Genomic DNA, 27821 nt, shown 5'->3' with positions numbered 1-27821 from the left:
ACTCTCCTACCTGTCGATGAAGCCATTGTTGTTATTGCTGGTCTGGGGTCTGCTCACGCCGACACATAGGATGTCCTTGACCCAGATCTGCATGCAAGGGTCTGGGCTGCGCTCCGACTCGTAGAGGAGCAACGACTTGTCCACCGTGCACCAATACTTCTGGAAATCTACCGGGATCGGAAGAGCAGGAGGTCAGAACTCTGTAGAACTCTGTAGAACTCTGTAGAACTCTGTAGAACTCTGTAGAACTCTGTAGAACTCTGTAGAACTCTGTAGAACTCAACTCTGCTGAAAAAAATATACCCAAGAGAGTGGAGTGGAAAAGAGAGGAACGTAAATTGACCCCCTCAGCCATTTCTGTTCTGTTTTAGACTACATTTTATTCCAAAGGCACCAGCGACGTCTTACAAGCGCTGAACTATAGCCGAATACTGCCCCGGAGCAAAAACATCTTAGCCAGTATTAAGTGCTGCATGAAACCACTAGAAAAAAACATGCATGTGTAGTGTGCAAATGTAGTCTTTCAGTTACAAAAATAGAAACATGATAAAAGGGTTAGCTCTGCGTAAATGTTACGTTTCTATGACTTGTGATTTCCAGTTAACACGTCGTACACCCCTTCTCTTACATTTACTTTAACTGAAATATAGACACTGCAGTGAGTCACGGTTTTTTTAAGACTGTGTGGAGAGTGTTGAGTGACTAGGAATATCAACAGCTTCAGGGCCACTCTGCAGGACGGGTTGGTATGGTGACGACACGCCTCTGCTCCCAAAAAAACAAAAAGAACTAAACCTTGTGCTCCCAAAAAAAAGGCTTTTGTTCCGCGGGCAGAAGAAGGAGGTAGTGGTTCCTCTATTAAACCAGTGCCAAAGCCTCTCTTTGTGACCGCCTCCTCCAACACCCCCCCCAAGACTCAGCCTCGAAAACCCACCCGCCCAAGTTCAGCAGCCTACCTTCTCTGGTCTTGCGTGACAGGGTGCCTCTACCCGAGGAGCCGGACTTGTAGAGGTACCCGGAATGGAGTACGGCCTGCATTATCTCATCGTACACACCCGGGTCTGCAGAGGAGACGAGGCGACGAAGGAGGAGAGTAAGGCACAGTGGAGTACACACAGAGAGAACATACCGGGATAGAGATGAAGAGAGGGGAGAGAGAGATAGGACGAAGATAAGAACATAGCAGGGTACATGAGAAGAGATAAGAACAAATACAGGAGAGCATAACAGGAGAGACAAAATAGAGAAGAGGAGAACAGAAAGAGTAAATCAGAGTGAACATGGACACACGGAACACCACCGTTGTGAAGGGAACCATAGAGACGGAGCTCTCCAACGGTACACGCTACTCTCACGTGCGACTGATCCAAGCCCTGCGATTTCTGAAGAGCTCCGCTTTGCGGGCGAGCCAGTGGACACTGTTAATCTTTCAGCCGACTGGCTGGTCGTCGCTGGTACGCACAAACGGACAGAGTGCCACTCTTTTGTCACAGTAGCCACCCCCACCCCATAGTAGTGTTAACTCTTCCACCGTTTCACTGTGGTAAAGGCTGCTCCACATTCCACAAACGGGGAACAAGCCCTTGCCTCGAGTAGCAGACGACAGCCACAGTCTAAGTCACTGCGGGAATGATTCACTATGGGGATTTGATTGTCCTTCTACAGACTAAAAACTATTTAAAAATGTTCAATTAAACTTTAACTTATAGCCCTCATTAAGACGACGAGTCAAATAAGGGTAAAACAACCTAGAAACATTTTAATGTATAAATATCTTCTGCATTTCATTATTTGTATTCATTTGTTATCCGTTTTCAGTTCCAACTATGTCTTCCACTTTGCCAGGGCAGGTCAAAATCATGGCTGGGATGAATAATGTACAATCCTATCCTCAGCTCTATGCGATGGGATCTTTTAGTAACAAGACACAAACCCGTAGTCCAGCCTCTCACCGGTAATCAACCATGGCCCATGCATTCATTGCCGCTACTAAGGCCTGCTTTGGACCCTTCTTTAGGGTCAGGGTTCTGGGCAGCTCCGGCCTCTCACCTGAACTGTCGGCCAGGTCAGGGGGGAAGCGGCGGTCGTAACCGTTGGCGACGGCCAACCGCACCACCTCAGCCTCGGCGAAGATCTGAGTGACGGTCTTCAGGAGGTTCTGCTCTGTCACAGCCGTGCACAACACCTGAGGGGGAGAGAGGGGGAGAGAGGGGGTGAGAGGGGGTGAGAGAGATTCTGCAAAAACTGGGCAGGGACGACGATGAAGGGATAAGTTGAGGTCATTAAGGGAGAGGAATGTGGCTGGGTGTGTTTGGATAGAGTGGACGGCACCCACAGAAAGATGCAAAAGGTGAAACTGAGAGTGAGACAGACAGACCAGGGGGTATTGGGTAAACCTCTCTCTCTCCCTCTCTCCCTCTCTCCCCCTCCCTCCCTCCCTCTCTCTCCCTCTCCCTCCCTCCCTCCCCCCCTGACCCTCTCACCCTCCCTCTCTCCCTCCCTCTCTCTCCCTCTCTCTCCCTCCTCCCTCCCTCCTCCCTCCCTCTCCCCCTCCCTCCCTCCCTCCTTCCCCCTTTATAACATTCCACAGCAGGCACGGTCTGACCTCCAGCCGGTCCAGGCGCCCACTCACGCAGAGAGCAGGAGAAACAGCCTGACAGGACCCCATGTGGGTCTTCTAGTCAACCGACTAGCCGGTAACCAAACGTTGTGATGTTGATAAGCCCTGACACGCCATTTCACACTACTTGTCAAGGTTATAGTGTTCCACACCCCAGTTTCGATATACACTCATTACCTTCCCTGCTGCAGTGCTCTTGGGAAAAAAGTTCCTCAAATATGGTGAAACACTGGTAACCCTGGCAACATGACTCTGCTCTCCAATCTCGGATCAGGGGGGGGCGAGTTGAAGGAGGAGGATGAATAGGAGGAGAAGGTCAAAGAATGGGAAGAGTAGGAGGGAGAAGGAGAAGGAGGCAGAGGAGGGGGAGTTGGAGAGGAAGAGGGAGGAGAGAGGCACCTTGAGCAGCTGGTCCTGGCTGCTGAAGCGCGGGTGGGGGTGGCGGTAATGGCCCTCCCGGTACTTCTGGATGATGAAGTTGCGGCGCTGCTCAGGCACGGCGTCAGAGTCCATCTCCTCAGAGACGGAGAGACGTGGAGACCAGAACTCATTGGCACGGTCGTTCCCCAGCATGATGAAGAGCTGCAGCCAACAGGAGGAGGAAGAGGAGAGGAGGAGAAGATAAGAGATACCGAAAGTCCCAAAACCTCCCTAAAAGAACAGCAGCAACAGAAATCAAATGCTTGCGTTCCAGCCTTCTTCAACAGTGCGTTTCATTTGAACAATAAGATAAGAGGATTTACTTGGCACGGCTATACGGTCATTCAACTATGAATGAACCATGAACGGAGCATGAGACGACAGTTATTGAGGACCAGCTTGGACAGAATTCCCTCAGAGTCTCACCTGAACGATCTCGTTGCTCCACACACTCGTGTCCAGCTTGAGGCTCTGCACCTTGGACACCATAGTTCCCAGTCCCCTGTGCTGCCCTGCACACACACACACACACACACACACACACACACACACACACACACACACACACACACACACACACACACACACACACACACACACACACACACACACACACACACACACACACACACACACTTTACTACAGGGTTCAGCCACAAGCGGAGCACCATCAACATTATTTGGCCCCCCCCCCCACATAATTTCAGAAATGGAAAAGTATGTCAAACGTTCATAGTTCCTCAAGATTTGTTAAGTAGTTATCTGCCGTCTGAAAACGTGACTTGAAAAATAACGTGTGTTGTTTTGGTACCGCACTGTTGAGTATTTGCTAAAAACGATATCCGATATCTATGAAACTATTTGTATTGTCTATCATGCCCTGCTGCAGCATGTTATTGATCTCTTGGTTAAGATGAATAGGGCCCTATCTTGTATCCGGCGCAATTGACTTTCTACACCGACGCATGTGTCGTTGCTAGTTTGCAACTGGCGCAGAGCGTTATTTTCCCTCCAACGCCACACGTCGGTAAATTAGGGAATGATCTTGCGCCCCAAGGGGTGTTTCGGCAAAAGGAGGAGGCGTGTTCTGGCACAAACATTCCCTGGTGCTATTTTGCAGTTTCAGAAAACAATTGCGCCACCAACCAGGAAATACTTGGTTTAAAGTCAGTGGCGCGTTGTTCAGATGCTATTTTAAGGGCGCATGCATAATGTTGCTTGCGCACACACTTTGCTTCTCTCATCTAGCCACACATTCTTGGTAAATTATTAGGGAAAGAACAGCTGATACAGCGGTAATACGTTTTATATCAATGCATCTGCAAACACAATACAGCAAACACATATTTTCTTGAGACAGACATCGTGTACACGCCCATAACTTTTAGGAGTATTTGATCGTGAGAAAACATTGTCGCCAGGAAGTAAATATGTCCCAATAGACATGAGTATGCAAGAATTACGCACACCCACCATAATTTCACATGAAAAGGCAACAGCTAAGCCTACAGCTAAAGCCAACCCCCTTGTTAACCAATAACATTGCGTTTCAACCCAGTATGAAAGTAGTTCCTCTTCACAGCCCTAGAAATGGTTTTGTCTTGTCGTGGGCCTGGGCCACAACATTTTTACTTTTGAAGTGATACTTAAAACCCTTCCATGTCATTCAAGTGTTTTTAAGTAGGCTTGAGCATAATTGCAAAATATGCACAACTTTAATTGCATTCATTCAACAAGCTATATACTAAAATACAATAAAATAGATGTACTGGATTACAGTCAAATATCTCTTCCTCTACTGTGGGTTTTGTTGTACTTTTTGTAAATAGTGTCTGAATCCATATCCATTTCCCACCTATATATATATTTTTTTTTATATACATAAATACATTAATGCACACACACACACACACACACACACACACACACACACACACACACACACACACACACACACACACACACACACACACACACACACACACACACACACACACGTGTGTATCTGTACTTCACTATGTCGGCCTGTATGCCTATTTGTGTTGGAGCATTGACCTTGTTTGTGGGAGTGCCTTCCTGTTTCACTTGCTTCAGCAGGATCTCCTGGAACTAAAACGTCCACCTCTAAACAAACATCCCATTGGCCTCTGTGTTTTCCACCGGTGATATAAATATGGTTTGTCAGCAGTGCGATTTCAGTTTGATGTTAGTTTGCCAATTTCTTATCCACTTGAATAAATAAAATTAAATAAAAGACGCGTCTGAAACCCCAGCGGTTTCCAAATAAAGAGTGAATGAGGTCCAATGAATCTCCTAGCACGGTGGCAGGAGCAATGTTTAGGAGAGAGATTTAATTATCTTAATGGTTTTTAGGTCAGTTCATAAGGTTTTGTACTCGGCTTAGTGTACTGCCGAGTGCTAGTGAATGAAGTGAACGGCCTTAGACTGAATTCCCCCTATCATTTTGTACAATCCGGTTGTTTTAATGGAGCGAAGCACATGGGGTGCCAATCATGGCTGAATTTTTCCACTTCCTTCAAACATGATGTCCATTCATTCAACTACTTGCGTGCACACAAGACTGCATGCTTTGCCCTACAAACGTGAAGAGTTTAATAAAAAAATCTTTTGGCTCACTTTATGTTCTGGCCCGAAAAATTGTTGTCCCGTGGGCCATCTTTTTGTGGACCCCTGGTTTACTACTTGCGCTATTGTTAGGGACCTGCTATTTGCTCCTTTGTTAAGGCTGGGTGGAGAGTTTTCTGTGACAGGGAATCAACACTCTCCTGGGAAGATGGACAGGTTGTTTGTGTTCTGTCTGACAGAGCAGAGAGAGATAACACACCTCACAAGGGGATAACAACACACACACACACACACACACACACACACACACACACACACACACACACACACACACACACACACACACACACACACACACACACACACACACACACACACACACACACACACACACACACACACAATGCAGTTCAACCTGAACAGGGGCAGTGTGTTCTGCAGTGTCATGCCTCTACAGGTATCTACTTCACACCCGCATTATATCTTACAGAGATGCAATGTATTCCCCTGAAGGGTAACCACTCCCTTTTATTATTTTCAACCCGTTTATTCATATTTCATCATTATTTGGCAGGAAGGCTGTACTCCTTGGCCTCACCTTCTCAAAAAATATTAAAAAAATATCTATAAAAAAGTTGGCTCGATGTTTGAGGTACTATGAAGAATGTCCTCTCTGATTCCATATCACTGGCTCTTTTTTCCCTCATAACTTATTTTATCTGTCTGTTTTCATTTCTACAAGATTTCCCCTTGTCCTTGAACAACTGTTTCCCAGACAAACTCAGGTATCACGGTAAACTACTTGGCACAGTGATTGCCTAGAACTGGTGTGTCCATAAATCTTTCACCTGGCGTGTCAATAAATCTTCTCTTACAGAACTAAACATTCACACACTCTTTCACAACATTTCTGGTTTGTTTACATGTGGTTCTCTTGCTCTTATCTATGCTAAGCTTTACATGCCTTTACAATACCTACATTTTTACTTTTACCTGACAATGATTACTTTTAAAGTAATCATTTTCAGTATGTGACGCCATCTAGTCCACATGCTTTGCTATTAGGGAGGTCACAAGTCACCTTTGCGACTTCATTGGTAGTAAATAGCAGGGTGTCGAGGGGTGTATATTCCACTGGTTCTAGTAATGCTGTCCAAGGAGGCGCGTTGAAGATACATTAAGATATCTCAGGTGCGCATTTGGAGCTGTAATAGTTTTGGACAGTTTGCACAGTATTTACGCGTGCCAGAGCACTAGGGTATTTACTGCCATTGAAAATTATTTTTTATTGCTTCTGATTTTCTAATCCAAAGCGAAAAATCCAAAACACACACATACAGACACGCACACGCACACACACACACACACACACACACACACACACACGCACACACACACACGCACACACACACACACACACACACAGACCTGCACAGTTCTTGCAGATGACCACACAGAGGTTGATGGAAGCCCAGTCGGGATGGACGGCCTTGCAGTCGGCACACGTCCTGTTGGAGCGGTTGGACCAGATCTTCTCCGCCACCTCGTAGTCCGACAGAGTCTCTGCAATGGACTCCTGCAGCGCCTCCATCCACCCCCGCTTCTCCTGGTCCGAGTCCGCCGTGAAGCTACAGGGGGGGGGGGGGGGGGGAGGAAGGATGTTGTATAGAATGGGTATTTGACTCTGAAGCTGTCTGCTGCTGTTTGTCAGGTATTGTTTTCTGACGGCGGTTCTACCTCAGCCTCAGCCCGATGGAGCAGCCTCATCAGGGAGACGGTGGGGAGATACTTACCCAAAGGTTTTGTAGGGAGTGATGAGCTCAAAGCTTTTGTGTTTGGCGTCCCTGATGGTCGCGCCCCGGGCCTCGATCAGAGTGATGCCGATCCCGTCCTGGAAACACTATCCAAAGAGAGGTAACAGCCCACGTTAACACACACACACACACACACACACACACACACACACACACACACACACACACACACACACACACACACACACACACACACACACACACACACACACACACACACACACACACACACACACACAACACAGCAGTCTAGCCTCTGCCTCAGATCACAGGACATTTCAAACACACTTCCCGGCCCTCGGTAACCCTGGGTTACCTGCTCGCTCTTGTACAGCCAGATGTGCTCGGTGGCGATGGCGGTGTACACCTTGGCCTTGGTTCCCTTCAGCTCCAGGAAGCCGTGCTTCTGGCAGTGGGCCCCGGGGCGGTAGCGCTGCCGGCCGAACACCAGCTCCCGCTTCACGCGCTCCTGGAGGGTGCTCACCCAGCGCAGGCGCAGGACTAGAGACCGGGAGACACGCAGAGAGGGGGGCTCACATGGGGAGGCCTTCGGAGGGCATCGTTTACAGATCCATGTGGTCAGATAAAAGGCTTATTTACAGATCCATGTGGTCAGATAAAAGGCTTATTTACAGATCCATGTGGTCAGATATAAGGCTTATTTATAGATCCATGTGGTCAGATAAAAGGCTTAGTTACAGATCCATGTGGTCAGATAAAAGGCTTAGTTACAGATCCATGTGGTCAGATAAAAGGCTTATTTACAGATCCATGTGGTCAGATAAAAGGCTTAGTTACAGATCCATGTGGTCAGATAAAAGGCATTATTACCAGGTAGGTGGTATCATTTAGCACCCATTGTTTACAGTGACATAAGGAGTCATTTAGCAGAGATTATGTACAGATAGATGGTGTCATTTAGCAAAAATGATTCACCGTTACCTATGGAGTCATCTAGCAAACATTAACAGTTACATCGAGTCATCTAGCAGACCTTATTTATTTTCTTTCCTGTACATAAAAGAGGCACAAACAGATCCGAATAAACCTACAAAAAGTTTCGAAAAACAAGTTATGTTCTACAGCCAAGAGCCGAGGAAACAAAGCGCAGAACCTCGATCTCAATCGACTTTGCGGTGGAAGCAGAGTCTTTTAAGTACGTCTATAATGCATTTATTGTGTCCTCCTTGGTTTAAACAATAATGTAAGATTAAGGATGAAGTAAAACAAGAATTGAACCCTGGAGCCGACCAAGTTAATTATACAAAGAGGAAGTACAGGGGAAATACCTCTGCGATGAGTCCATAGCCTTCAAACATTTCCACTTGTTTTTTTTTATATTATCCTTCCCAAATATATACTATGGAAAAATACAATGCAAAAATACAATTCCGTATGTGCCTGGAAGGCTTGCAACATACTTTAAACTGTATTTTAACTTGACTCCTCCATTCTCAGCCAGTTAAGCATAATGACTCCTCCATTTCTCAGCCAGTAAGGGATATTAACTCATCAACATCTCAGCCAGTTCAGCATTTTAACACCTGCACTTCTAAGTCAAAAAGGGATATTAACTCCTCCACTTCTAAGCCATTAAGGGATATTAACTCCTATACTTCTAAAACAGAATATCAAGACCACTCACATAGTCTCTCTCCGACATTTGACCCCACATCTCATCTCATCTCGTCTTCCATTGTTACTCAAATTCCCTCCATCCAATCGCCGCCCCTCCATCTCGCGTTCCCGTCTCGTTCCTTTGTGTTCTATCTATCCCAATCAAATTATGAATCAACGGAACAATAGAAGTATACATGTCACCGTCACCCGATCCCTCCCTAGTCCTGAAGTGCTAATCGCAGCCTAGACACTGACCTCAGGTAGCTGCCATCATCACTAGGGTTACTGCGCCGGCTTTGTCTCAGTAATGGCAGGGGAGTTGGGGCCACACGACATTGAGTTGGGGAGCTTTTGTTCTCTTTGCTCAATGTGCTTGCGTGTCTGCATGCCTATGATTGCCACATGTGCATCGTATGCATTTTCTGTGTGGGTGTGTTTGTGTGTGTGTGTGTGTGTGTGATTGTCGGTGAGTATGTGTGAGTGTGTCTGTGAGTCTGAGAGTCTGTGTGTGTGAGTGTGTGTGAGAGTGTACCTTCATTATCAGCGCGGAAGACAAAGATTCGGTGGTTGGTCACTATCTCAAACTTGTTGTCTTTTGCAGAACGGGCCATCTGGATGGCAGCCAATGGGATAACTCCTTTGGGGTAGATATCCTGATATTCAAAATAAATGTATAGATGAGGATCATTAAAATCATTGATTATGCGATGAAAGCAGAGGATCGATAGGAAGTTATTTGATCAACTGTAAAACGTAAAAAAAACATTTCATTAGTGCTCAACAAATGCAAAAAAAAAAAAAGTTTTTTACCTTTTCGCTGCCAAAGTACATTAGGTTTATGCCGTCAAACTTCACATAGCGCTTCTGGAAAACGTAATTGCTGAAAATAAATAAATAAAGATTATCAAATTATGATGTGAGAATACTTTCATCCGAACAACATTTATCATTTATAATTATGTTATGTATATTCATGTAATGTAAATGCAACCTATATTCTGGACCGTTTGTTGCCTGTTATGCTAGCAGACAGAACTAGCAACGAGCTCACAATTGGCGGTAAAACAGAAGCAGAAGCAGGAAAAGGTGTTTGACAAACAACAAAGGCAGGAAGAGGAAAAGCACAAACCGAGCAGAGGAAGAGGAGGAAAGGAGAGTGAGGAAGCAGAGACAGCTCCTCAGGAGAGAGGAGAGGTAAGGAGGAGGGTGGAGAAGGAGGCGCAACTTCAGCCCCAAGGCTAACCTCTGTCGCCTTTCACATTGATGAGGAGAGAGAGGGACGACAAACACAGAACAATAGACATGCACATTCATAACACGTTGACATAATGTATGGGTTGTGTAACACATCCACTATCGTAGATACGGATATAGCGTGACAAAGACTACTCTTAACGGAAAAATCCATTCTTTGTCGCTGCCTTACAATATGGATGAGGTATTGTTCAACCAGACCTACTTTATTTGGTTTGAATTTTCAATGAATCCCTTTAATAAGCTACAGCACCAATATATTTTTCTGCAATTTTACCAAATAATGCCATGAGATGTCCTATATAATCTAAATTAATTATTTACGGGCCCTTTAGTAAGTCATTTGTTGTTATTTTTATTGAAATGTGTTTACTTTATCTATTCAATTTTGTAGTTATCTCTTATGTATCTTTCACCCAGAGTGATTTCAGGGGGGGCATCTTGCCTAATTGGTCGATTGCGTACACTGGGGCTCAAACCAACCCCCTTCCGGTACGCCTCTGCCTGTTTGTCATTATAACATCCATAAATAACCCATAAACTGACGGGTGTCGCCCACGCACCCTTGAGGAGAGAGCTTGTCCAGCCAGCTGCAGATGATGGGCGCGCTGGGCTCGGACAGGGAGGTGAAGCTGGCGTAGGGGGAGATGACCAGGTCCTCGTCCGTCTCGGCGGGGTACAGGCCGGGCCGGGCGTGGGAGGGAGCCGCGGGGGGGAGGGGCTCTCCCACCGTGCTGTAGCCCTGGGCGTCGGTGCTGCAGGTGGTGGTGTGGAGGGCCTGGGACAGGCGCTTGTGCCAGGACAGCTTGTGAGACCTGGGCGGTGAAGAGCCACGAAGACAGGTCAGAACTGGTCGAAGTCACAGTGGTGTTTGTCATTGGATTATTCGGCGCGGTGAAGTTCTTAGGCACGGGTTGACTGCATAACACTAATAAAAAATATATAGTAATAGAAAAAAACACATCAAACATCAAATAAAATACAAAAACGTACATTGATGTGGCCAAAGTGTATATGTTCAACCTTGCAGCGATCAATCAATACAGTACAGCTCGGTACAGAACCGTCAAACCTTTTGGGTACCGACCTAAAAAACCAAGAGGTACCCCTGTGTGTGTCTGCTTCTTCAGAAGTCAAACTTCCTCAGAAGCCAAAACATCTTCAGGAGCCAAACTAAATGTGAGAAAGGTTTAGGGAACAAGAACCAACCAACAACATGGCCAGGTAGCATTGTGGCTCCCTGGCCATGTGGTCAAATGTTTTACATATTTGTCCATGCCTCATTTCTCATCATTCTAAGATACCTGTGTCCCACTTCCCGTCACAACAGAAAGTCAGATTAGACAGAAGGTATATTCAATTATGAGTTCATTTTTGCCTGTTTAATCCCGCCAGGTATGCTAGTATGCTAGTATGCTAGTATGCTATAGCGAAGGTCCGATGCCATTACAATATTACCTGTTTTCCTCCGGGCTTTGGTCTGCGTCTCTCCTGGTCTCCCTCCCATTAGACTTGGTTCTCTGGTCCTGGTCACAAAGATAGCATGAAAGATGTTACTGCTTCAAAGATGTTCCCACACGTACACACAGAAGGAGATCACAGAACCATACCGAGCTTCTTCATCACTATATAACATCCAAGTATAGTGTGTACACACACACACACACACACACACACACACACACACACACACACACACACACCTGGACCTAATAAACTCATCTAAAAGGCATGAATCAGCCTGATTCATGCCTTCAGCATGAATGAAGTACTGATGTTGGACTCTTTAGGGCATGCTGTTCACTCTGCATTTCTTCCAACATCCTCCATGTATAAGATTAAGACTTTTACTTATCTATTTTATTTTATTATTTTATTTTGTTGCATGCAGATGTTTTTATGTGAAGCACTTTGAGTCTGCCTCGTGTATGAAAAGTGCTATAGAAATAAATTTGCCTTGCCTATAAAGAGCAACAGCAGAAATGAAACACAAGCCCAAGGTTATTTCTCCATGCCTCCTTGAGGAGATAAACGTGGGGGCTTTCAAGAGCCATTGAACCCAAACTGCCTTTTTTGTTTTAAACATGGTAACATGTGTTTTATGATTGTCAACGTAGTAATCTATGCCATTTTATTACTGTGAATGAAATAAAGACTGCTATTTGAAGAAAACCAGAGTAGATTCCTATGTTGTGCCTGTCCTGCCAACCAGTTATATCTTTGTGACGACGAAGTGCCCTTTAGAGTGACTTGGATGGCCGGACCGAGGGACCCGGACGGTCAGGGGATGTGTGGAGCTCCGTCTGGGCTGCAGTTGATTGTGCAGACCGTTTGATGATTAAGCTTCTTGGACGCTTATACTTCAGCGCCACAGCAACTGTGTCTGATGACTTGGTGCTAGCTACTGTATATTTGATTATTTCTCTATGTTTTTTGTAATATAACATGATATAGTCATGACAACAGAGTAGAAGCTTTGGGACCTCACCTCATTCGGATGAGGTTTTCTGCTTTGGTAGACGGTTTCACAGTATGGGCTGATGTCGTGGTCCAGGTCTTCATTCGAAGCTGTGGAAGAAGCGATATTTGTTTGTTGATTGGAGGCTGATCCTCCAGAACCTATCCAACTACTAACCAGTGTAGACACTGGCTGGTAGTTGGGGTATGTTATTGGTGCCACAGTGGAAACGACTATAGCCTTGATGATCCATTAATGGTTGAGTAAAGAGGTAATGAACCGTGGTGATTGTTTGGACTATAATGGATGTGAAGAGGTTGCCAACTAGGGCAGCCATTTGGGAAGACGTGCACCCGAGAGGGGGTGAGCTGAACAATGATATCATGGCTGATTTATATCTTGACATAGACAATGTAACATGGGGTCTCACAGGAATATAGAGTATATGGCTTAATCGTCACAGGAATCCAGCTGTGGTGGAAGACTTGTGTGTTTGTGTGTCGGTAAAGCAAGATGTCCTTGTTGTTGTTATCTTTGTTGTGTGCTTTAGGAACAGGATGTGCTCACCCCTGGTCGACCCCGAGGAACGGTTACTTAAAGTGCTGCTGCTGCGAATCGACAAAAACAACACAAAAGCATTAGCATTCATTCAATATGGATTCCACGGACTCGTTCCTTGATTAAATCTCTCCGTCTACCCAAACAACGCAGGGGCCTACCTGTTCCGGTCAGACGTGCGTCTCTCCAGCGGTTGTCTGGGCGGGGGTAAGGGAACGTTCTGCTGGCTGCAGTGCGTCCTCCCACCACCAGGGGAGGCAGAGGCAGGTAAAGTGCCACAGTAGATCTCGTTGGAGACCATCTCCACCCCGTCGCCCCGGGGCGAGCTGGACGGGGAGGCTCCGGAGAGCCGGTGTGTGCGGTCGGGGCTAGGGGGAGTGAAGAGGAGGGAGGAGGGGGGAGTGAAGAAGAGGGAGGAGGGGGGGGAGGTGATGTGTTTGTGGTCGGTCCGTCCGGCGGAACACGAGGACTGGGAGACCGCCTCCGACGCGGCGGAGGAACACCCACGGCTCAGTCTGGGGGGGACGGGAGGCACCGCCCCCCCCGGGTCCGACTGGAGCGAACTGCAACTGGACCGCCGAGCCCCCTGGGCCAGGCTGTGCCGAGGGGGGGGGCGGGGGCTGCGGGGGCTCGGACCCTCCGACGCGGTCGAGCCGATGGACTCCTGGGAGAGACGTCGGGGGGGTTGAGCCGGGGGGTCCGGCCCCGGGGAGGGAAACTGTACGGGGGCCGTGCGGCGTCGGTTAAACACCGTTCTGGGTTTGGGCACCGGTTTGGCGCCGGCCGGTTTGTCTGCGCCGACGCTCGGGGAGTCCGCGGAGCAGGAGGTCAACATGGCGGCCAGGTTGGGCGCCGAGCTGTTGCGCAACGCCTCGAAGGTATCGGGTCTCCTCGGATGCGGAGAGGGCCGCGGCTTTCCCGGGTCCAACCAGTGAGTGTCTGGATGGGACTGCCGACGGTCTATGGAGAGCTCCACCCCTGGTGTCTGGTTGGCTTTGGGGGTTTCTTTCATTGAACTTTCATTGCTCCTCTGAATGTAGCTGAGCAATCGCAGTATTCGTTTCCGGTGTCCGGTGGCAGCTATGCCCAGGCTGACCAGGGCATCGTTGTCAAGGTGGTTGAGGTCTCTGGCCAATAGCAGACCAGCATCACAGAATGCGCCCAGGTATCTGCATAAGAACACACAGAATTACTCCCATAATTAATTCCTTTGAAATAAAAAGTTTTTCAAAACTGTCCCATTTCCATTCGACCACAATTTAAATCTTTGTTACATTCAGGATCATTCAGAGCCATGGTGTCTTTGTTTCTGTTCCCACTTCCCCCTGGTTCAGACCTCAGCCTCACGCCGTGACCTACCGTCCTAGGTGGATGGTGGCCAGCAGAGTCTCAACTGGAGTGTTACCATCCAGCGTTGCCATAACGACCAACATGGGTTCTGGGAAGGGCCGGGACGTCTGCAGGCGAAGAAATGTCCATCACTGGGACCTGGAAGAGGTCAACCAAGCAGGCCACCTCGCTCCATCTGGAACAGATTGGAAACACCAGTCCGTCAGTGTCAACATGGCAGGGCTGGGCCATACAGAAATATACATCACCTCGATATTCACAGGGAAACGTATGGGATATTGAGAAGTATAACAACCTGCTTATGAAAAAGTAATACCATCCAATCCAACTGAGGGCCAGTGCAGTGAAGTAAATGAAAAGAATGCGGTCAGACTCAAACTAGTTTTCCTTTCTCAGATGTTTCAAACCTCATGTTTTTGATAAATTTAATATCTTTTCATTATCAATCTTTTGGTCCAGAAATGTTCCATTTCATTCAGTATCATGATGAGTCGATATTTTAATTTCATAGTGATAAAATGCCATTGAAAGATTAGATCCTTTCACTATTCACTACCATGCAATACCATACGTATACAATACCTATACAAATAAAGTTGACGTCTTAGTTTTAAAAATACATTGTGAGTGCAAAACAGTCGGGAGGGGAGTACTCAGGGATTATTATAACAATCAGTGATTATCAGTGATCATCATTGATTACAATGCGACAACAATGTAAAATGTCCATTTTCTGACCAGATCTTGAGACTACGAGTTGTAAATCAAACGCTGCGCACCCAGGGAGATACTGGTTCACATAATTTAGTCGTCATGCTGGTCGGCGAGCTGCTAATGTAATTTAGCCTTGTTGAAGATTGCGGAAAGAATGTTAGTAACAAAGAGCACAAGACAACAGCAGACTCTAATCCCTTTCTTAATGGGACATGATGAATGCCTTGTCCATGGGAACCAACAACACGAAGCAGAGAAACGGAACAACATATTTGTACTAAAATGTGATTTCCTCTCAGAGGTAATCAAAGTCAAGTCATTTTTTATAGAGTCCTCAGTCACAATTAAAGTCCAAGAACATCTTCTAACCCTACGGCCTATGAAGGGCCCAGGAAACTCTCCCAGAGTCCAGTGTAGATGAATCCAGAGGAGGAAGACAGAAGAAGGATTCCTCCTTTCAGGGTTGGTAAGGAGTTATTGACGGTTGGCAATAGGGGCCAAATGGTCAGATAAAATGCCAGCATAAAACAAACAAACAAACAAACAAAATGGTTTAGAACGGAAAGATTAAGTTGAAAGAAAATGTCAGATTAGTAATTCGTTCAAAGTCAATCATTAATGTGAGCCGTTTATCCGGCAAGCTAAAAGATTATTCAAGGTCTTTACTCCTAGACAGTGTTGCATGGTTTATGTTGTTACTCCAGCTGTCCGTTCCAGTTTCAAAACGTGATTCATTTTTGCCAGGGGAAAACCAAGATGTGTTATCCTCGCATGCGTGCATGCATGTGTACGTGAGTGAACCCATTACTAGGAACGTGTCTGATGGCTACAGCTCATCCATCAGCCTCTCCTTACGTCCCTGTCCAGATGCTCAGACAGCCCTGCTCCAGGTCACAGAGAGGTTTAATAGACCCTACAGTTAGTTCCTTGTGGGGTCAGATCAGATGAGCTCAACTTTAAACTCAATCAAAAATGGTATTTGGATGTCATTCTCCGCAGGAAGTCTACAAATTAAATTGATTTAATTGTAAGATTAAAAATAAATTAGGAATATGCTAGTACAAAAACATACAAAAAATGAATCTATATACAAAATATAAGCTGTAGAAAATAAATATAAACACAATGTATGTAATGTGTGCAAACAGAATGTGAATGTAAACATATTTAGATATGTGCGTGATGTGCGTGATGTGCGTGCATACTTGATAGGAAGTGTAGACTTGAAATCCGATACACTGAATCTTGTTAGATAATACCAGTCTAAAGCTAAATCCACACGGAAAAGAGAAAGTCCAGTTGAATGTTATACACGTCAAGGGTGATCTAACCCCTGAAATACATAAATAAATAATGTAACATGGGAGGGCTCCCGGATTCTTCCTGTGATTGTTCTAAAGGAAAGAGAATTGCTGTTTTATTGTTCTTATAGCACACGCCTACAGTATGGTAAAACATGTGTTGCTTTGATCAACAACAACAACAAGGACAATATGAATGAGAAGTTCTGAGAAGCATGTTAGATAATCATTCTGAAAAAAAGAGGCACTTATATTTGTATATGTCGTTATCACAACCCTGTTAAACCTACAAAGACACATCAACACACACATTATGTCAACTTGAACATTTCTTTTAAGTGTGGTTTTCTTACATGATAATGTACACTGTTTCAGTATTTAAATATTATGTATATCTATGTTTCATATCGCTGTTTAAGACACTGTAGATACGCTTTACTATTCCACCAGAAATGACAGAATAATAAAATATACAATCTATGACTAAATGGCACAGGGACAGAGGAACACACATGCTGAATGAATAATTAATACGGTGAATCAGACACCAGGGCAGCCAAACCGCGGCTAGCTGCCCGTAGCACTCGAAGGGGACAGCCCAGATAGCAGAATGGCAGGCTGAGAATGCATCACCTGCCCTTCGACCTCTGGGTCGCGACCCCCATTCTGGCTGACTAAAAGCCCGTCGTCACTGGACCAAGTTATCGGGCCGTCTCGTCTGCCGTGTCTGCACAAGCAAGGCCCACATCTGTGGCAAAAGTGTGTGGTGTGTGTGTGTGTGCGTGTGTGTGTGCGTGTGCGTGTTTGTATGTGTGCGTGTGAGAGATCGGTAGGATGGACTTCAAATCTTGTTTCATAATTTGTTGGCGCAATGCAAAAGCACCTCGGACAACAAGTCAAAGCGGTGGTCAATGGTCATGGGAGTAACAGAGCACTGCTGTCTTGCAACGCGGCGATAAGACCTCCCCCCGAGCCCCGTGGCGTTTGTCATAGAGCCCTCGTAGAAAACTGATGTAGTAAAATATGGTCCCTGCTCGTTCAGGCCTGCCCTGAATGAGGGAAACAAGCAATGGAGATTGAACATGGGCTTGACGTTTGTCGTCCTCAATTATGTCTAGGGTCAAAACATACATCCGGCATTTGTATGTCATTTCTACTGCTTTTTAAACGGTTTCTCTCTTTGATCGCTTTATTGCTTGATTGTTATTTCCTTCCCAGCTGGGATTCATAAAAAAATACCTCTCATTTAGGATGGTCGAGGCCAAGCAGAATGAGATACATCAGTGCAGATATGTCTACGTTTTGTATCCAGCTAATGCGCTCGGAGAAACAGAGATTTGCCTTCTCAGGGGTTTAAGAGTTTTTTTGGGGAAAGACATTGAGTATCAGACATCAACGCTGTGGTTGTGGATACTTCTGATGTCATCCAACATCTGGAGGCTTCTCCACACAACAAGCCTTCTATCGCAGGCCAACCATGAAGCCCAACAGTTGCAGGGCACTGCGGAGCTCAAAGGCACATTGTTGGAGAGTAGCTTTACTCAAGGCAAATCTTGCCAAGACACTGTCAAAACACTTTTCAGCCTCTAAATGCTCAGTTAAGACAGTCAATCTATTTATACTTGTCTGGTTGCTCTGCATGTTAAGACAAGATTGTGATGGGGATCAGATTCAGCATTATTAGTCAAGCTCGTCCCCAAACCTCACCGAGGAAAAAGTCATGAACAAAGAGTGTCCAGTTAGAGCTATCACACACACACAGACAAAGATCAAACACCCCGGTTAGGGAGAGGTATCCGTTTGAACGTCATGCATTCCGCCCACTTTCAGGATGTGAGCAGCAACAACTCACACTGAAGCACAAGGTCACATACCCCAGCAGGCCACACACACACACACACACACACACACACACACACACACACACACACACACACACACACACACACACACACACACACACACACACACACACACACACACACACACACACACACACACACACACACACCCCAGGGGGACTGCCTGTAGCTTGGGCGACCTACGCTATCTTATAGTAGGAGGAGTGCGTTTGTGCGCATGTGAATGCGTGTGTGAATACGAGTGTGACTAGTGGGTCTACATAGTGCCATCATACAAAGCCTCAATGATAGACTTTCACATCTTTAGTGAGGTTTCAAAGCGTTCACCTCAGGCAGTTACCCACAGGGACCCAACCACATTCTTTAGTTCCACCATTAGAGAAATTACAAGCGAGCAACTGCTCAAAGGTCAAGGGTCAGGAGAACTACGCCTTGACAAAAGACACACAATATTCATGTGACCCCACCAATGCCTGAGGGAAAAGCAGACGATGGTGTCCACTGTTTTTCTTGTGTTAAAGTAAAAGCGTAGGCTTGGCAAGTGAAGGGTTAAAATGGTCCTCCCACTGTATCTGTTTGGAATGATAAAAAAAACAATTCAGACAGGAAGTGTCTCTACAACTGCATTGCACCCGAAACAGCTAATGATCAAATATGAAAAGGAGTGTCCCTATGCATCGATACTAGAGCTGTCAAGCGATTAAAATATTTAATAGTGATTAATCGCATTAATGTCATAGTTAACTCACATTAATCGCGATTAATCGCAAATTCGTTTTCTATGCTAGATATCCCTTGATTTCTTTGTCCCATTAATTCTTCTTGTTTTAATTCTCTTATCAACATGGTGAAGTGCATCGGCTTGCCTTGTGCAAATGATTTTTTATTGATAACAACATTGGCATATACTGATCAAAACAGGAAGATACAAAAAAAGAGCCTATAGTGCAATTAAAATCTAAGCAGTCGTTTAGACTGCTTTGAACAAATGTCATTTGAACATAGCAGTCAGCCTACTGCTTCTTTGTTTTGAGCCAAAGAAAAAAAAAAAAAATATTATTATTTATTTTTTTAATAAAAGATTTGCGTTAATCGCGCGATAAAAAATTCGATGGCGTTAAAATTGGTTTGCGTTAACGCCGTTAATAACGCGTTTAACTGACAGCTCTAAGGCTATGTACGAAGCACCTCATTGAGGATAAAAACAGTGGAAGATGGAATATAACTTTTTCTGAGATGCGTTTTGATTTCTAACGTTTCTCTCTTCCCATGTGCACTTAGGTATAACACATACAAGGTATAACACATACATAAAACGGTTTCAATGATATTCCCATGTTGGTATCCCCAATGGATTTAACACAAATAGCGTTGAAATGAGGTCATTTCAGTCTTGAGTAGACGGGAATTTCATTAACCATTACTTCCTCCTTCCTAAACATTTTTCGGAAGGCTCAATGACTAAACCCAACACTCTCAGCTCGTACCACTTGCCCAAAACACATCGTTTGGTTGAAGAGGTTGGGGGGTGTTGCTTAGAGGAAGCTTCTGCTCAGAAGGGAACGTGATTCACACATCCTCTTCTTCATTTGACTGCAGCACAGGGCATCCCTCCAACGTGCACAGATATGGTTTGGGTGTATCCGTCTGTCTCCGTGTCCGCCCTTCATAGACTTATGAGGTTGCATTTGGAATACAACAACCACACATAATCTTTTTTTATGGGAACCCGTGTTGACTAACAGCCATTTCATCACACTTACTTTTTGTTAGTGTGACAAAATAAAACCTATCCTTTTACGGTTAGCTTTCTACAGTTAGCTTTTTAGTTCCTCTCCCACGACATGGAATAGGCCTACCTTGGAAAATGGGTTTGAATCCTTCATGATTCATCACATTACAACTTGAGAAGTTTTTATGAGGACTGAGCAATGTGAACATTATATATATATTAGCAAATACCTTACAATAATGTTATTTTTATTACATTTTACCCAAATTTCCCATCTGGGATTGAGAAAGTACAATCTTAACAGATACTGTCTGATCTTGTACATAATTTAAAGTACAGAGATAAATTAAATTGAATGAATTATCATTTAACTAGAAAATGAAACATTATCAGCAAATTAAAGCACAGCCCTTGATAATACACTGCGCAGTGCCTCTACCAAGCCAAGCAGTCTCCCTGCCCCTCTCAGAGGCCGAGGAATCCCGAGTCACAAACGCCTCAGACAAGACAGACGGGACCACCCGAAACGGTTATTATTTAAATAAAACCACATGACAGGCCGTTTAAATACAATACCACTCGCATTTGAAAGGTTTGATCAAAACAAACATGGTAGTGGAAGTGAAAAACCCACTGAGATGTGTGATAGGCGTTTGCTGACGTTTGTAGACGTCCTCCCACAGTCTATGGCTGCAGTGCGCAAGCTCTCTATAAAACATACATTATTAACAATGTGAAATCGTGGCCCAATACAAAATATGACAAAACATACTTATAAGTCCATCGAAGGAGAGCCCAGCTCAAAACAAAATGACAAACACAAGACAGCATCCCAATGAGGAAGACATGAAACAACACAAGACAAAACAGCGACCCTGCAATAAAAACAGAAGCGATACATGATACAGCACTGCACTAAACGATAACACAACGTACCCCAAACTGAAAAGTAAGACAACACGCGAGGACCACGCAGTCAGACAACCGACCCCACACCTGATGTTCAATACTCATTCCCTCCATCCAAGAGGCCACGCACACAGAACTCTTTATATTGTATGGGGCTGTATGCGCATGCTTTCGTGCATGTGCGTCCGGTCCCAATGACCTCATGGCTCCATCCCACTGCATCAGAAAAATCACAGGAAGACCTAAGCGATCCACCACCACTGATGTGTGAGTGTGGATGGGGGGGGCGGCAGAGAGAGGAAGAGGAAAGGTGGGGGTGGTGCTTTCTTACTCAATGGGGGGGAGGGAGAGAGAGAGAGAGAGAGAGAGAGAGAGAGAGAGAGAGAGAGAGAGAGAGAGAGAGAGAGAGAGAGAGAGAGAGAGAGAGAGAGAGAGAGAGAGAGAGAGAGAGAGAGAGAGAGAGAGAGAGAGAGAGAGAGAGAGAGAGAGAGAGAGAGAGAGAGAGAGAGAATGTATAAATAACAGTGAAGCTCTATTGTAAGACACAATATGCCATTGTTCCTTCTCTGGGTCCAGCTCCACAGAGTGCAGTCTGTGTGTTGGCTAGCCAGCTAGCTCCTTTGCTAGCTGCCACTCCGTTTCCACCACTGATTGACCTCCATCGTATTAGCAAAAAAATATATACAATTTCAATATGTTTACTTTCTGACATTTTGCATACAAACAATAGTCGCAAACACAATTTACTGCGTGCGTGCGTGCGTGTTTGTGAATTCAAGTATATGTGCATGTGAGAAAGAGATGTACATCAGAGGATATAAGTTAAGAAAATGATCCTAGCTCTCTAAGACGCAGATCGTCCCCATGGATGCTAACTCACAGCTGGACAACAGTTTCTACCTTACCCAAAACCCAGTGGGTTTAAGATAAAGGGCTTCCTTGACACGTAGGATCATGATATTAAATAGGGAGCGTCACGTAACCCTTGATTGACAAGTAGTTTGAACAATGGACAAGCATCTTCCAATGGATTTGTTTTCACCCCTACGCCACTGACTTGTTAACTACACTACAGCTCTTCAACCATTGTGAAGATCGCATCCCTAACTGCGGTCAAAAGCAGTTCCTGTCGGTTCTTTCCGACTCAGTTCACCAAACAACGATACAGCCGCAGTGTTCCGATAGGCCGTGGGTTCCTCAACATAAATCTTTGGAAGGTTTTCTTGGCACGTTAACCTAAGGGACCCTTACCCCCAAAAGACCCTCCAGAGGAAACTGACTTAGCAGCTGTAGCTTATTCTGGGATGGACAGATTCACATCTTGTGCGCGTGTGTCAGTTTGACAAAGCACTGTTTAGGCGGACGGCCCTTCTTTTGTTACAGGGTTTCCTGCCGTTTGGTCACAAAAAAAATATTGCTGCTACAGCAGCACCAGGCGGCCGCACCCGAATCTATTGGAAGCAGGTCCTCAAAGCCAGGGGGGCTTTTGAGGAAATAGGGTCTTGAGGAGGTGGGGAGAAGGTGGAATCAACAGCGGAAGGAGCAGGACTTGAGGAGGTGGATTTGGTGGAGGTGGTGGCGTAAGTAGGACTAAGGCCTAATCCCATTTCTCATTTTTAACCCTCCCCCTGTTTTTCGAGTGCTCCTCGTTTTCGGCTTGCCCCCTCGGAACAGAGTTACAAGGGGTTGACATGTTCCCCTTTGAAATGGGCCAACCCTTCAAGACGCTGCTCCATCAGCAGAAGTCATCGTCATTGAAATTTGAGGCCATAAACACTTGGAAATAGTTCACAACTTTGTTGTAATTCTTTTTAAGCTGTCATGTATAATGCATTGAAGCAGCATCAAACCAAGATAATACGATTGTTATCATAATCGTTATCTGTATTAATGGAAAAAATACACAATAAATGCTTTGTCAATCATGCCGATGATTCACAAAGCATTCTATGAGACTTCTTTTACCAATCAGTTTTGAGTGGGCCTCAGAAAACCTTCAGTTCGGAGGGCGATGTACCCTGACCACTTGGCCCTACCCCTCTATCCAAACAAGAGTCGGGACACTCTACACCTACACATGAGCCGGACACGGAGGGTTGGGACAAAGTGGTAGGGGCCAGGGGTGAATTGGGATTGGGCCATAAGGTGGTGTTGGTGGGGGGACTCAGAAGGAGCAGTACTTAGAATGGAGGAGGATTGTGGATGGGACTGATCAGTCCAAGGCATCACCACTGGGTTTTGTTCGGAGACGCCATTCCTTACAAAACTTAGTTCAACATAACCAACGCATGACTCAAACGGGCGAGAATTCACACAAACCCACGTCAACCTTACATCAGAGGTGCGTAAGTTGGGGAATCTTTTTCAGCATTACATAACTATTGCGGGTCACCGTTGTCTGACATCCCTTGTTCCGCATATGCACATTTTTATCATATGTTATCTATACATTTAGTTTTCAAGTGGTAATCTTGTGGTGCGGTCCATATGCCTTTACAGAGCGTCACCCAAAAAGACACTCTAGCGTTGGAGCACACAAACACGCAGATAAGATGGGGAGATAGGGATACACTTGAGCGGCCCTGGGAGAGGAAGTGCCTGGATCTGTGGTTCCTGTTTCTGGGGAACCACAGCTCTGTGAGTGAGAATGAGATAGGGAGCGCAAGCTGATTTCGTGAGAATCGTGAGAATCAGAATTCCTGCTCTTTATGAAAAGGTTTAGCAGCAATTAAAGTAAAATGGCTGATGAGTGATGACGACTACATGATAATTAGCGCTGCAGGGCTTTGCATTCTGCAGCTCGTTAGCAGAGTACTGTGAGAACATGAAAAGGCAATAATACACACCAACACCCACACTTTACAACCTAACAGCCTGATGGGGGTGGCTGTGAAACATCACCTGTAGCTACAGGTGACCCATGATAAAACTGAGTAAGGGATCAAATGGAGGAAGCTGGTTTGCATGAAGATGAATTTTCCCACCGTGTGTCGAGAACTCATTGAAAAGGCATGTGGACAGTGGTTAAAGTACATGAATTGGGACTAAACACTGAACTCTATCTCCTACCCTCAGGCGCCTATGGGCAAAGCACACACCCCCCTTCTCCCTCTCTACTTCAATAAAATAACACGTGCAAATGTGTCTCCGACTTTTTTGCTTGAAGACATTGAGACGACTGTGGGGGAGGTAAGGGTGGCTGTGGTAGGCCTCTAACTTTGTTAAGGCCATCTTTGAAGTATTTTCCCTGCCCTCATGTGATTGGACCAAAGGAAGGTAAACCAATCAAAGCCAAGCAAGAGACACAGACAGAGATCGAGATCGAGAGACCGTTTTGTGCTGAGTTTTAGTTCTGCAAGAGAAAATTAACAGCTCCAAGTAGGATTTATTTAATGTCATGTTTCCTTGGGACAAACGGATATGTTGGAATAAACCAATGACCATTAAAACCAATGTCCATGAATTCAATGTGTATTGAATTATGTTTGAGTCTGTTATATGTTCATATGTTTGTGGATTAAATGATTTGTATTGAACAAACATTGTCAAGAAAGGGCCACAAAAATTGTAAAACAGTCTTGTTAGGATGTTTGCCTCCCAGCCAAACATTTAGTGTTCAAACCACGACGTCAGTGGCCTTGCTGTAGGCATCTTTGAGCAAGATGCCCCTAGACCGTACCTGCTCAATAGTGGCCTCATATAAATGAATTAATCGTTGTACAAAGCTTTAAATAAAAGTGCCTGATTAATGAATATAATTTAGTCATCAAAAACTAATTTAAAATAAGTAGTTTCAGAAACAGCTTGACGAATGTTGACTCAACCCCATTTGACCCTTCCAATAAATATCCAACAACTGCCTTTAAAGATGCGTTCAGAGTCAGACACAGGTTGTCAGCACTGTAGTCACTGGTAGTGGGTCCGATCTGAGTCATCTACGCAGTGACACAAGCGGCGCAGCAAATAACAATCACTTATTTCACACAAACCGTGACGCTCTAGCACAGTTCTCTGCAATCGATGACTGGTGTCAGTCATGATGCAATACCAGAGCCAGACCAACTTGTGGATTGAAATAGAGAAGTTTAGTCCTTCGACGATAATTTGCTGACTACTACTAGACACTAGCTTTTATGTAGGAGTAGGCTACTGTACATCCCAGCCTTCGTCACTGTCTATGCCCTTGGCCAACATTCGTATGTTCACTTGATTACAGCGATAATCAATTGCTCTAGTTAATTTGTGTTTGAGGGAACATTGTGTTGTAGATACTGGAATACCAATACAAAACAAACCGTAAAAAAATGTATTGTCAATATGTAAGCTAATCACTTACTACTTTTTGGATATTAACTATTATGGTGGTCACAGAGCAATTTGAACTATTCTTCATCATTTAAGAAATACTCGTGAACACACAATATAAATATAACTTTGATTTGCTGTCTGACACCGATAATGTTTCCTTTGTTGGAACGAAATAATAGTTAATTATTGCAGGTGTCAGATCTTTGACATAATAGGCTGGCTTGGTGCGTTGGAGGACATGCATTCCGTCATCGTTTTCCCATTGATATTCAGCAGCTTTCTCATTAAGGACATGACTGTATAAAGAGTGACTGGAGCTTTATATGCGCGCACAAATTGCCGCTGCATAATAACCACCCTTTCAAAATCACTTACATCGTTAAAAATGAACCAATGCAGTAGGCTACAGCATAGCCGCAATACAGATAATATCTGACTTATCACAAGTTACGCTTGACACTCGGATGAATGCAACAACTTCCCATCTAGGGAAAGAGGATATCAAACAGGATATCAAACAGGATATCACCAACTAGGCTGGTGAATGCGATGAACGATTTTAGAACAAATAGAAGTTGTTAAGTCTTACCATATTCAGAGGGTCTCTGCCTGTGCGCTTCTCTCGCTGTTTGTGTTCTAACGGAATTAGGAGCCCGCTTGTGTTCCTTCAGTTTGTTCGGGTTGGTGTGGACAGACACTTGTGGGTGTGCGTGGTGGTGGACACCGCGATAACTTCGCTACGACGCTCAGCGAAGTCCTCCAGAAAGCTGTTCTCAAACTCTTAAAGGCACAGGCGCTATTCAATTATCCGAGACGGCCGTCTGGTCGATGTGGAGTGGAAGACTGCTCGATCTCGGATAGTGTGGTGGGGCCTGGGGTGACAAACCCGGAGGGGCTGTGTCTTCCTTGTCAGCCAAAAGCCCTCAACTTAAAGGAAGTGACAGATTTAGCTCTTTATGGTGCCTAGATTACCACCAGCGCCAGCATAATACAAGAAGCGATTGATGAATGTGCGCGTGTGTGTGCGCGCGCGCGTGCACGTGGTACAGATATTCCACAAAACTAATGCTAAATGCTATTTTGCATTTTTTTCAAGTTAGAATTTTTTTTTTTTGTATGTATTGTAATGGGGAGTCCGAATTGTGGCTATAATTTGTCAGTATTTGACGCTGCAATCAAGATGTGCTTAGCATAAATGAGACTAGCCTGTATTACCAAGTGGGTGCTACATATTGGTGGTGGTTAGTGAGGTCCCCCCTTCACTTTAGGCGTCTTTGAGTGTTATTAATTATTCTTCTTCTTCATGTTTAACCTCTGTTTTCCTTTTATTCCTGGTCTGTTTTACATAGTTTTGAATGATGACTATATGCTCTGTAAGGTGACCTTGGGTGTCTTGAAAGGCGCCTCTAAATTAAATGTATTATTATTATTATTATTATTATTAAAGACACAAATTAATCCTTATGGCAAATTGTAACATTACCCTGAACTATTTTCACGGTTAAAAGGTATTGATGGTTTTATAAGGAAATAATGCATTGACGTTTTTTGAAGTTTACTTTTCAAAGATTCCACAGATAAGGCTAGATTGCTGGGATAAGACGTTAATGTTTTCTCAAACAACAATGACCTAACCATACCCATTTGGAAAAGTGAAGCAAAACCAATGTCTTAGCCTAATAGTTCCAAACTTTCTCAATTCCATGTGCCGATAAACCACAAAACAACCACAACACACGAATAAAGAAACTGTACGGCCTGTATCATAAGACAGACGTTAGAATAACCAGACATAAAAACCTACTCACAGTAAGCAATACTGCAGGACATGGAGGTTTATGCAAGTGTTATCCTAGTAATGTGAATTAAACCAGGTCGAAAACAAACAACACTTTCCATTGTATTGCACACATCGTTGAAATGTCGAAAGAAAGCTGGGAGATTCCCCACTTTGCAACTCGTTTGGGTGATATACATGCATCTCGAACACACCATATGCTGCGTTTTAAATTCCATCCATCTCGGAGGTCCGAGGACGTTGCCTAGCGACACGCACAAACACGCCCCTTTCCCTCGGACGGCGAACTCGCCATCTCGGTTGAACTCAGTGGTGACCGAGCAAAATTCCGAGACAGAATTCAAGATGGCTGCGCCCATTGTGACTTGCGCCGTGTTCCAATACCCGTATCTGTCCGTACTTACAAGCCAAATTTTGAGTACGTAGTACGTTCCAATTCAGATCTGGCGAAAAGAAGTATACTTCAAGGACCCGGATGCCGTACTCAAAACGGGCTAATCGTGAAGTGTGGATCGAA

The 27821-nt window shown here is 44.9% G+C and overlaps 1 protein-coding gene across 1 annotated transcript in view; it reads right to left on the bottom strand.

Moving 5' to 3' along the window:
• Positions 1-26444, bottom strand: part of arap3 (ArfGAP with RhoGAP domain, ankyrin repeat and PH domain 3) — a 39414-nt gene extending 12970 nt beyond the window's left edge. Inside the window, exons 1-17 of the mRNA XM_060063863.1 lie at positions 26096-26444; positions 14690-14855; positions 13492-14499; positions 13340-13380; positions 12803-12882; positions 11773-11840; positions 10878-11129; positions 9871-9940; positions 9593-9713; positions 7757-7941; positions 7420-7526; positions 7055-7254; positions 3467-3552; positions 3020-3202; positions 2050-2185; positions 957-1061; positions 11-167 (exon numbers count right to left, since the gene is read on the bottom strand). Coding sequence (XP_059919846.1) covers positions 11-167; positions 957-1061; positions 2050-2185; positions 3020-3202; positions 3467-3552; positions 7055-7254; positions 7420-7526; positions 7757-7941; positions 9593-9713; positions 9871-9940; positions 10878-11129; positions 11773-11840; positions 12803-12882; positions 13340-13380; positions 13492-14499; positions 14690-14763 — 2873 coding nt within the window. The 5' untranslated portion in view covers positions 14764-14855; positions 26096-26444. The remainder of the gene's footprint in view (positions 1-10; positions 168-956; positions 1062-2049; positions 2186-3019; positions 3203-3466; positions 3553-7054; positions 7255-7419; positions 7527-7756; positions 7942-9592; positions 9714-9870; positions 9941-10877; positions 11130-11772; positions 11841-12802; positions 12883-13339; positions 13381-13491; positions 14500-14689; positions 14856-26095) is intronic.
• Positions 26445-27821: the final 1377 nt, after the last annotated feature.

This window comes from Gadus macrocephalus, chromosome 10 (assembly GCF_031168955.1).
Source record: "Gadus macrocephalus chromosome 10, ASM3116895v1".
NCBI lineage: Eukaryota > Metazoa > Chordata > Actinopteri > Gadiformes > Gadidae > Gadus > Gadus macrocephalus.
This window is presented reverse-complemented; position numbering and strand designations above follow the sequence as displayed.